At 37.1% G+C, this 11,304-nt stretch overlaps 1 protein-coding gene across 1 annotated transcript; it reads left to right on the plus strand.

The window, feature by feature from the left end:
* Positions 1–1,616: 1,616 nt before the first annotated feature.
* LOC129746459 (methanethiol oxidase-like) lies at positions 1,617–3,735 on the plus strand. The gene is made up of 4 exons (XM_055740112.1): positions 1,617–1,842; positions 1,925–2,088; positions 2,171–3,396; positions 3,480–3,735. The coding sequence occupies exons 1-4, from the start codon at positions 1,830–1,832 to the stop codon at positions 3,526–3,528; spliced, it is 1,452 nt and encodes a 483-aa protein (XP_055596087.1). The 5' UTR covers positions 1,617–1,829; the 3' UTR covers positions 3,529–3,735.
* Positions 3,736–11,304: the final 7,569 nt, after the last annotated feature.

Below are 11,304 nucleotides of genomic sequence, written 5' to 3' on the forward strand. Positions count from 1 at the left end.
ATGATCATTTAGTATCCGGGCAGTTACAAACGTGTGTATTCCAAAAACTATTCATTTGATCGAAAAAGTAGCTATGGAGGAAATGAAGGTGTTAATATGACATTTAATGTAAAAATATAAGAAAAAAAATTTTATCAATGATTTCGAGAAATACTCTAACTTTTTCATAAAATCACTTTTTTATCTTTGCACACTTTTTTCAGTCATGTATTGATTCATTTTTTTTCCACAGAAGCAAAACCTTTGCAAAATCATGATATTTTACACAAACTCACCTGGAAAAAGCAATTGAAATCTGGTTGGAACCTTTTCATGAGTAGGCATCTCGAAGAATTTGATTTCTTAAATCCGGTTTTAACATAAATTTTGTTGTCCATCACAACACATCTGTCATATTGCATAAAAACCGGATGCTCAGGTTGCGATCTTTGGAACTGATAATTATTAGTTATTTACTTGGTGTCTACTAGTCAGGCAACACTTTTTGCCTGCCGGAAATGGATTTTTGCATTATTTAAGGAGTCTGCAATCAGTTATCCCCAATAACCATAGACCTTTTACCATATTTAAGATCAAGGGTTGCACTCCGATGGTTGGTTTGAAGTTCGTGTGGATCCTAGAGTGGCTCCTTATACTTCTTAACCATTTGTTTCGAAAAAAAATCAGAAAAAAAACCAACAGTTCATGAGCTTTCAAGTCAACAATGAAGAATTTTCGAGGCGCAAAATGCGTAAAAGGAGCAAATTTGTGCAAAATTATTTTTACCATGTCTTTTTGCATCGTTAATATCTTGAACACACGTTAACTTAAAATTCTATCAAAAATAGGCAAGATAGCCCTTTTCATAACCAACACAACGCTACTAAAGTTTTGCATATTCGAGCTCTATTAACGTAGCTATCACCGAAGTAAAGTGCCCGGATACTAAATGATCATAGTCTTAAATAGTTTGAAAACATTCTAACGAAGTATTAAGCCAAAGCTTTGCTTTCTGCTGCATCAAAAATAATTTCAGAAGATCGATAATTCAAACTGAATATTTCTGAGAAATTACTTTCAAAATGAAAAATGAAGTTATTTGCCAGCTATCTTGTGTAAAAATTTGAATTCGATGCTCTCAATAATAATAAAAAAATATATCAAAAACAAATATTTTTCATTTTAACCCATAGTCATCTCCGCACGACGTTATCAAGGGAAATGTGTATCATCTCTACTTGCTATCACTCATTTAACAATTTGAACGAAGCACTGTTGCTAGTTGAATTTGAATACAAAGATATATAATATTTGTTGATGATATAGAAATTGTGTACAACAATGCGTTGGTGAAAGCCACCTATTGAACATTTGAATACCAAAATCATTCGTGCTGAAAATGGCACAGCGAGTGCGACAAACAATATAATTTAAACGATAAGCTTACCTACTCGTATCGCATTTTGATAGAGAACACAAACTTAACGTTGGCAGCAATACTCGCTCAACTGTTATAGGGAGGTTTGGGTAATCAAACTACTTGTCTTTTGTAGTGACTTGTGGAGCTTCAACAAGAGTTATTAACATAAACTATTGCGATAAACAAACTGTGTTTTTCAAGAAATTTATTCCTCAAAACTTAACCTAAGTAATTCAAATTTTTTGTTCAACAAATTAACGTGCTTGACAAAATTTGTTTATTTTCTATCCACCCTACCATCTTTTCGAAACAACAAGTCACTCATTCATGCAAACGAAATCTCTGCTGACCAGTCGATTCGCTCATTCCGGCAAAACCGGTCAACAACAGTCGCTTTCTTGTTGTGTCCCCTTTACCTTCGATAGGAGCCATGCAGCAATCAAGTAAGAGCATAAACTGCTATCGGAACAATAATATTATTTGCTGTACGGTCCTCGTTGCCTACATAATTCGCTCTTGTTCCAGAATGCTATTGTGGTCCAGGCTACGCCACTCCACTGGATGCTGTACGCGATGGGCCCCGGGAGAAGTTGCTATACGTGGTCACTGTTCAGCCGGATTTGGACGAACCCCACGGGGATTATCTGTCGACGGTCGATGTTGACCCGGAGAGCTCCACGTATTGTCAGGTGGGTGCTAATTTTGGTTGCTCTCGGAATGATAAGATTAAAGTACCTACATCTTTTATGGATGTGTTTGTGTTATGCACAGGTCATACATCGAACCTTCACGAATAGCAAGGGAAATGAGCTTCATCATAGCGGCTGGAATACTTGCTCGAGCTGCCATTTCGTGGGAGATGAAAGCAAAGCACCGAAACGAGATCGGCTGATTCTACCGTGTTTGACGTCGGATCGGATCTTCGTGGTTGACGTCGCTACAAATCCACGGGCGCCTACCGTTCACAAAGTTATCGAACCAGATGTGCTGAAGAATGCGAACGTTACTGCTCCTCATACGTCCCACTGTTTGCCAAACGGAAACATTATGATTTCGATTATGGGCGATGCCGATGGGAAAGCCAAGGGAGACTTTGTGGAGTTTGATAAGAACTTCAACTTTGTCGGAACATGGACCAAGGGAGATAAAGTGGCCATGTGTGGATATGACTTTTGGTATCAGCCCTTTTTCAATGTTATGGTCGCCTCCGAATGGGGTGCCCCTCGTCTGTTTCGTCGTGGCTATCATCCTTCGGACATCGAGGACCCTACTCAGTACGGGCGGCGTTTGAATTTTTACAAATGGAACGAACGCGAATTGTTCCAAACAATCGATCTCGGCGAAGAAGGAATGACTCCACTAGAGATAAGATTTTTGCATAATCCAAAAGAAAACCAAGGTTATGTGGGCTGCACTCTATATTCCAATGTCTATCGTTTCTACAAAGACGAAAATTCGGACAAGTATCTGACGGAAAAGGTAATTGATTGCCCGGCCAAGAAAGTGTCAGTGGATGGAAAGGAACCGGAATTTGTCAATGGTATGATGACCGATATTCTTATCTCTCTCGATGACCGGTTCCTTTACTTCAGCAACTGGATGCACGGAGACATTCGCCAGTACGACATAACCGACCGCCGGAATCCTAAATTAACCGGCCAAGTCTGGTTGGGTGGTTCCATTCTGAGTGATTCCAAAACAAAAGTCCTGGAAGACAAAGAACTGACCAAACAGCCGGACCCAACATTGATTGAGGGCCGACGTCTTCTAGGCGGGCCCCAGATGTTACAACTGTCACTGGACGGCAAACGCCTGTACGTGTCATCGAGTCTGTTCTCGCCCTGGGATAAACAATTCTACCCGGACATGGTCAAGGCAGGTGGGACAATTGCGCTAATTGATATCGACACGGTCAATGGGGGCATGAAGATCAACGAAAGCTTTTTGGTCGATTTCGGTAACGAGCCGTACGGTCCATCCCTCCCGCACGAAATGAGGTAAGCTTAGCGATCCAAAAACCAATTAATCAGATTGATTGTTACACGAGAAAAGTATTAAATTTTCCCCCTCCCTTTGATAGATATCCCGGTGGTGATTGCACGTCCGATATCTGGATCGTGAACGAATGAGTTCAACTGTTTCGATAGGAGAGGAAGAGTTCAAACGGATGCTCGCGAAAGCAAATAAAAATCCATTTCCGGTAATTGCAAAATTACATAGCAATGCTTCTGCCAAGCGGCAGTTCGAACGATTTCCCATTGCTAGGGTGCAGTTGCGTATCATTGTACTCGAGGATTGTATCTTTTTTTAAAATGTTTTTTAAATAAACCTCTTTATTAAGTTTAAAAAAATTTAACACTACCGTATTCTGTTTAAATTTTAATGAAAAATTTACTGATAAGGTCTTTAAGCTTAAAAAATGTTTTAATCTCTTCATAAAATATCAAACAGTACTACCCATATTTATAAGCACATTTTTTAAGGATTTTTTTAAGCATTTTTTTAAATTCTAGATCTGACATTTCAATGTGAATTCAGCTGAATTGAAATCTACTTTCTCATTCTGAATTTCAAATTTTGAATCAGAACTCGGAGTCCAAATTCATTATCTAAATTGTGGAAATTTATTAAGAACCTTAATTCGATAGCTTAACCATGACCATGAGTTTTAAAAATGAATTTAAAATTTTAAATATGAATCTGCATTTTGAATATGACTCTTCTAATCTGAATTTGTAATGTAATTGTCCTAGTCCAATTTTGACCCAAAAAGTTCTTTTTATTTTGTCTTTGTCGCGACACTTATCTGCACGGAAAACAAAAAAGGTCAAATTCACCCAGAAGCAAGTTGTCTTTTTTCATCATTCATCTAAGGCTATGACCATTTAGTATCCGGGAACTTCATTTCGGTGAAAGCTACATTAATAGAGCTCGGATATGCAAAACTTTAGTAGCGTTGTGTTGGTTATGAAAAGAAATATCTTGCCTATTTTTGAAAGATTTTTAAGTTAACGTCTGTTTGACATAGGTATTTACGATGCAAAAAGACATGGTAAAAATAATTTTGCACAAATTTGCTCCTTTTACGCATTTTGCGCTTCGAAAATTCTTCATTGTCGACTTGAAAGCTCATGAACTGTTGATTTTTTCTGATTTTTTTTCGAACCAAATGGTTAAGAAATATAAGGAGTCACTCTAGGATCCACACGAAGTTCAAACCAACCATCGGAGTGCAACCCTTGATCGTGAATATGGTAAAAAGTCTATGGTTATTGGGGATAACTGAATGCAGACTCCTTAAATGATGCAAAAAATCCATTTCCGGCAGAAAAAAAGTGTTGCTTGACTAGTAGACACCAAGTAAATAACTAATAATGATCAGTTCCAAAGATTGTAATCTGTGCATCCGGTTTTTACGCAATATGACAGATGTGTTCTGATGGACAAAAAACTTTATGTTAAAACCGGATTTAAGAGATCAAATTCTTCGAGATGCCTACTCATGAAAAGGTTCCAACCAGATTCCAATTGCTTTTTTCAGGTGAGTTTGTCTAAAATATCCTGATTTTACAAAGGTTTTGCTTCTGTGGTAAAAAAATGAATCAATATGAATGAAAAATGTGTGCAAAGATTAAAAAGAGATTTTATGAAAAAGGTAGAGTATTTCTAGAAATCATTGATAAATATTTTTTTTATATTTTTACTTTAAAATTTCATTTTAATACCTTCATTTCCTCCATAGAAAGTTTTTCGATCAAATGAATAGTTTTTAAAATCCACACGTTTGTAACTGCTCGGATTCTAAATGATCATAGGCTTAGCAAAAAGGTAAATTTTACGTTATTGAGATTCTCTGAGCAAAAAAGGTAGATTCTTCCATTTTCCCATTTACTGAAGTAAAAAGGTTAATACCATTTTTCTTTATTGACTGGTTCATCAATAAAAATAAACAAAAATTTTTTTAATCATTTTTTGATATTTATTCAAGATGGACGGGAGCTTTGAGCTTATAACTATTGTTTTATATGTTTTGAAGAAATAAAATCGTTGTTAGGGCAAAACCAGTGCGACTTTTTTTCCCCAGGTTCATGGTAATCCGGTTTTTCTCCTTTACCGGGTTAACACTCCTGCTTTCTTTCGGTCACCCTTTTCAAGTTCTTCCGCTCCATCTTGGCCGCTGGATTCTTTTTCATTGGTAATCACATTCATTCCCTTCTCCATTCGATTCATCTGGTCAGCTGGCTGCTAAGACTCTACTGTGGCTTGTCCCGAGCGATATCGAAAATATCTTCAAGCTCACGGAAATAACTTAATTGACCTCTAAATAAACAATTTTTGACAAGAACAATTTCACTTGTTTTTATTGTTTAACCCCCTAGTGCCATCAGGCGGAATTTACTAAAAATGTAATCAAATCGCATCGAAAAGTTATTTTTACAATTTTTGTCGCAAAATGATTAGAAAGAGGTTGTTCTAGGATTCCGTAATTATCACAGCTGTTATTCATGCGCGTGGCATTCTCTATAGCTGAAAGAAGCTTAAAAACCAATAAAAACGAGAAAATGGCCCATTTTACAAAAAATCGTTATTTTCAAAGTCTCAAAAAACATAGTTTCATAAAGCATTTCGTCCTGAAAAAGTTAATAAATGTGTAGCCTTGAATATGGCAAAGAGGCTGGATTGATAGTTTTTTCTTTTGAAATTCACCGAAGTTGGTTTCCACTGATGAAATAAAAATCTTGCCTAAAAATATTTTGTTTGATTAATCAAATTGGTAGTGATTTTTGAAAAGCGTGAAAGCTGGGTGAAAATATGTTCGGATACAAAAATTTCGGTTGTACAAAGTTATCTGAAGTTATCGAGAAATAAAGGAAACGGAATAACAGTTTTGCTGGGAGCCTACGGAGATGTCGAACTTTGAACGCGCTGTTCTCGAAACAGTGATGTTGGCACATTTGCCATATTCAAAATTCGATACCGAAGTATTGTCCACCAATAGGTTTTTGGCACAACAAAAAAATGTTTATTATCACAAAATACAACTTCTAATAATTTTTCGGCGATAAAAAAAAATGGGTTCTAGAGTAAGGTTGCCAGAATTTTTTCAATACCTATCCGGGCTGAACAAATCCGGGCAATTTTTTATAAAAACCTGGCAAAATCCGGGCATTTTATTTCATAATCGTCGACCAAAATCCGGGCAATATCCGGGCAATTTATTTCAAAATCCATAAATTACTCAACAATAACCAAGAAATTAATAAAAAATATTTTCATCTAAGTACATCGACAGATTTTAACTCGTATTAGAGAGTTCCAAAATACAATCCATGATTATTTTTTATGAAACTTGCTCAATAAATTTTGTTTAGGAGGCATAAATACAAAATTCTTACAACACAATTTGTTTTTTGTTGTTAGATTTGCCAAATAAAGTGAATAAATCCGGGAAAAATCCGGCCATTTTTCCATGAAATCCGGGCAACCGGACCGGGCCGGACTGTTCCCAAATTTTGTATGAAATATCCGGGCAAACCCGGATAAAATCGGGCAATCTGGCAACCTTATTCTAGAGTAAGGATACCATACGTACTCTTTTAAAAGTAAATACATGTACTCTTTTTCGATCGAGAAATGGACGTACTCTTCTTTTTGTGAAATTTTACCAAATGTACACTTTTTTTGTTGAAAGACATTTGATCAGAAAAACCAACGTATGTCTTACATTTTATGAAGTTGTTTCACATGTTATGCATAAACTACGAAAAGAATATAGCAAATTACTTTAACATTTTTTTTAATAATCATGCATGTTTAGTCGTTCAAAACGATGAACGCGATAAGCGCTTTTGAGTATGCTAACAGTAATCAATTTGCACAAAATTTAGGTATAGTACAAGAATATTTTAAAGTAAAATTTGTACGTCTCGGTGGTCGAGTGGTTAGCGTGGTAAAACGGTAATCTCTGGTCCATTGATGGCATGGGTTCGATTCCCATCTTGGTACTGGGTGTTAAATGTGTTAATCTTAAATTGTCCACGTCATGTATTCAGTCTGTAAAGCCTAAGTCGGTTAAGACGGTGTATGTCTTTTTTTTTAAAATTTATAATTGTCAGTTAAGTCACATAACCTCCAAGACATTAACAGTATTTGATTATATCGAAATATCTCAGTGCCACCTCAGATAACACGAAATATGAACAGTAGAAACACGCTTATCTGAGCTCTGGTTGTCCGAGATTCCGCGTTATCTGAGTCGCCATTTTTATTCAAAATCCATGAAAAAATGTGTTTAATCATCGCGATGTATTGTTAAGCTATTAAATTGACAGTTTTGGCAAGTTTTAAATCTGAACTTGCCAGAAACGTCGAATAAAAAGAAAAATGAAATCCATGTTTGAACCCATCTACGCCTGAATGATATGCAATACCAAGCAAAAGGATAGGATTTACCAATATATTTCGTTTAACACGTTCGTCGCCATGGCACCCATATTCGAGTGACGCGTCATCAAAAAGCGGGTGACGCTCTCTTACTCAAGTTATCCGCTCAGTTTACCCACACGTTGCAAATCTGGGAACTCTCCCTCTTTTCTTTCTCGCTCCCAGAATTTCTTTGGGCCCGGCTAGTAAAACTACCAAAATGAGCGTCGCGACGAACGTGTTAATCCGAGGAGGTCCCTCCCACCTATCCGAGATGATCCCTCCCCCGACTACCTCGGGTAAGCGGGTTTTTTTTAATTTATTTATTTATTTATTTAACTACAGTCAGTCATTTAACTACTGTAGTCAGATGACAGGGTCTACATGAAATTCTATTCTAACTAACAAAGAGATTATTTACTTATTAATTTTCAGAATGTTTGCATAAGAGTTTTCAAATGGTTCGATACACTAATCGTTGATTTGAATTGGCTAGTAGTAATATTAAAATCGTAAAGCTCGTAGAATGCGTTGAAGATTTGTTGCATACCTCGCATGGGTATGCAACCGCAGTTTGTTCTACGGAATTCGAGACGAAAGAAGTCCTGTCCTCTTAAGATCCTTGGTCGAACGTTGATGTTGATGGAACGAAGAAGGGCTGGAGCGTCGACGTCACCATTTAAGATTTTCGCGATGAAATTCGCTCGTGCGATGATTCTCCGCTCAGCTAGGGTCTGCATTGCAAGTAATCGATAGCGGTCCTTATAATCTGACAAGTTATATGGGTCGTTCCACGGCAGAAAGCGTAGGGCATACCTGATGAATCTTGACTGCACGGATTCGATCCTTGTGTACCAATAAGACGAACACGGGCTCCAGACAATCGATACTGTTTCCAGAACTGACCGGACGAGCGAGAAGTATAATGATCGTGGACAATAGGGATCTTTCCATTCTCTAGATATTCTGCATATGAATCCCAGGTTACGGTTGGCCTTTGCTATTATAGACGAATAATGTTCTCGGAAAGTCATTTTGCTATCAAGCACAAGTCCAAGGTCCTTAAAGGATTTTGTCCTTTCATTTGTTTCCCTTGAGATTTAATAATTCCAGGCTATGGGTTTAATTTTCCGCGAGAACGAAATAACGGCGCATTTTGAAGTGCTTATTGTCAGGCGATTTAGGGAGCACCAGTTAGTGAACTGATCTATGTAAGATTGCAGTTCAACACAGTCATCTGTGGATTTTACTTTCCGAAATAATTTTATATCATCAGCATATCCTAATCGGCAGTGTGTAGGTAAGGGTTGTTAGATATCATTGAGGAAGATTGAAAACAGTAGCGGACCTAGGTTGCTGCCCTGCGGTACACCGGAGAGGATACTGAATGGGTTAGATTCATGCGTGCCGAGCTTAACCGTGACTAGTCTATTGCTGAGGTAATATTTGAGTCATTCAACTACTGTGTCAGCCACACCCAAGTGTTTGAGTTTAGCTAAAAGTAGAACATGGTTCACTCGATCAAACGCTGCTTTTAGATCCGTGTAAACTGTGTCGATTTGGTATCCTTTTTCGATCAATTTGATGCACTGGGAGGAAATTGCGAAAGATTAGTATCAATCGAATGGCCGGGAAAAAATCCGTGTTGATCATCAGAAATGTACGATTTGACTGCATTAAACAATGATTGCTAGACTATAATTTCGAACAACTTGGAGCCTGCACAGAGTGATGTGACGCCTCTATAATTTTTGACATCTTGTTTGTCACCTTTCTTATGCGCAGGGAATAGTACTGTTCTTTTCCACAAAGAAGGGAACGTTGCGGTAGCGAGTGAGCGATTGAATATTCTAGTAAGTGGTTCAGCCAGAAAATTTGCGCATCTCTTGATCACTATTGGGGGAATACCATCAGGACCGGGAGAAGTAGACGATTTCATTTTGTGTATTGCAGCTTTAACTTCATCCACAGTATATTGAGGCATGGTAAGATTCAGAACATTGGTTGGCAGACGACTAAGGACTCTTTCTATATCATATGCAGTAACAGGTTCATTGCAGGAAGCACTGTGCATCCTTTTGCATATCATCCAGGCGCAAAGATCGATAAATATATGGATCTTGCGTGAACCTAATGGCTGGAACTACGCGGAAGCTCAGAAAACTGAAGTTCGGATAAGCGGTGTTCTACTGTTTCACGTTTCTCCTGACTTTTTAGATAAATGATCTCAATGTACTCTTTTTGGGGAATATGGTAACACTATTCTAGAGGGTTTAATAATAGGATTAAATAGTGTAATAAATGAGATAATTTCTTTATTTCGTATTGGTTTTTTAAATTGCTGATTAATTGGATGCATTGAAATTGTTTGAATTCTATTTCAGTATCTACTGAATAAAGCTTAAAAAATGCATACAAAATGAGGACATATTTGGTCTCGTATGAAGTAGATGCACCCACAAATAAGACTTTTAATACTCCAGTAATGAACTTCCTTGGGGGTGGTATTATCGGTATAAAATTATAGGCCAGACCGGCATAATCAAGCTTTCTAATAACTAGCATTTTTGTCCCAGCGCAACCGCATTGCATATGTATAAAGGAAACCAAATTAAACATATCCCATATTCTATCACAAGACAAAGCAGGATGGAAACAATCATCCAGTAAGGTTATTTTCATACAAAGGACAATGGAGGATGAAAAAACACCAGCCAAACGACAGACAGCCAATGCAGGACGGTTTTTTGGTAATCGGCTGTAGCAGAAACACTATTAATTAGATGACTAGGATTCAGATGGTGCACTGGGTTCTTATCTTTATCGGACTGGCAAGCCGAGATGAGATGTAGCAGGTAGCAGTGAGTTCAATTCTCGCTATATTTTTTGGCATGAACTTGCCAATAGGATGAAAATCTCACAAAATGTTATTCTTGTTTCACTTGAATGTAGTGGTCATAGTGGGTTTTGCTCGGGGTAGTGGGTAAGGCTATGATCATTTAGTATCCGGGCAGTTACAAACGTGTGTATTTTAAAAACTATTCATTTGATCGAAAAACTTTCTATGGAGGAAATGAAGGTGTTAATATGACATTTAAACTAAAAATATAAAAAAAATAGTTACCAATGATTTCAAGAAATACTCTAACTTTTTCATAAAATCTCTTTTTTGTCTTTGCACACTTTTTTCAGTCATGTTTTGATTAATTTTTTTTACCACAGAACTAAAACCTTTGCAAAATCATGATATTTTACACAAACTCACCTGGCAAAAGCAATTGGAATCTGGTTGGAACCTTTTCATGAGTTGGTATCTCGATGAATCTCGATCTCGATCTCGATCTCGATGAAATTGATCTCTTAAATCCGGTTTTAACATAAATTTTTCTTGTCCATCAGAACATATCTGTCATATTGCGTAAAAACCGGATGCACAGATTGCGATCTTTGGATCTGATCATTATTAGTTATTTACTTGGTGT

The sequence above is a fragment of the Uranotaenia lowii genome, chromosome 2 (genome assembly GCF_029784155.1).
Source record: "Uranotaenia lowii strain MFRU-FL chromosome 2, ASM2978415v1, whole genome shotgun sequence".
Lineage (NCBI taxonomy): Eukaryota > Metazoa > Arthropoda > Insecta > Diptera > Culicidae > Uranotaenia > Uranotaenia lowii.

Excerpts from the sequence above, each read along its gene's own strand:
- LOC129746459 (XM_055740112.1), top strand. Across the intron at positions 2,089-2,170 it reads AGAGCTCCACGTATTGTCAG|GTCATACATCGAACCTTCAC; the intron begins GTGGGTGCTAAT and ends TGTTATGCACAG. Across the intron at positions 3,397-3,479 it reads TCCCTCCCGCACGAAATGAG|ATATCCCGGTGGTGATTGCA; the intron begins GTAAGCTTAGCG and ends TCCCTTTGATAG.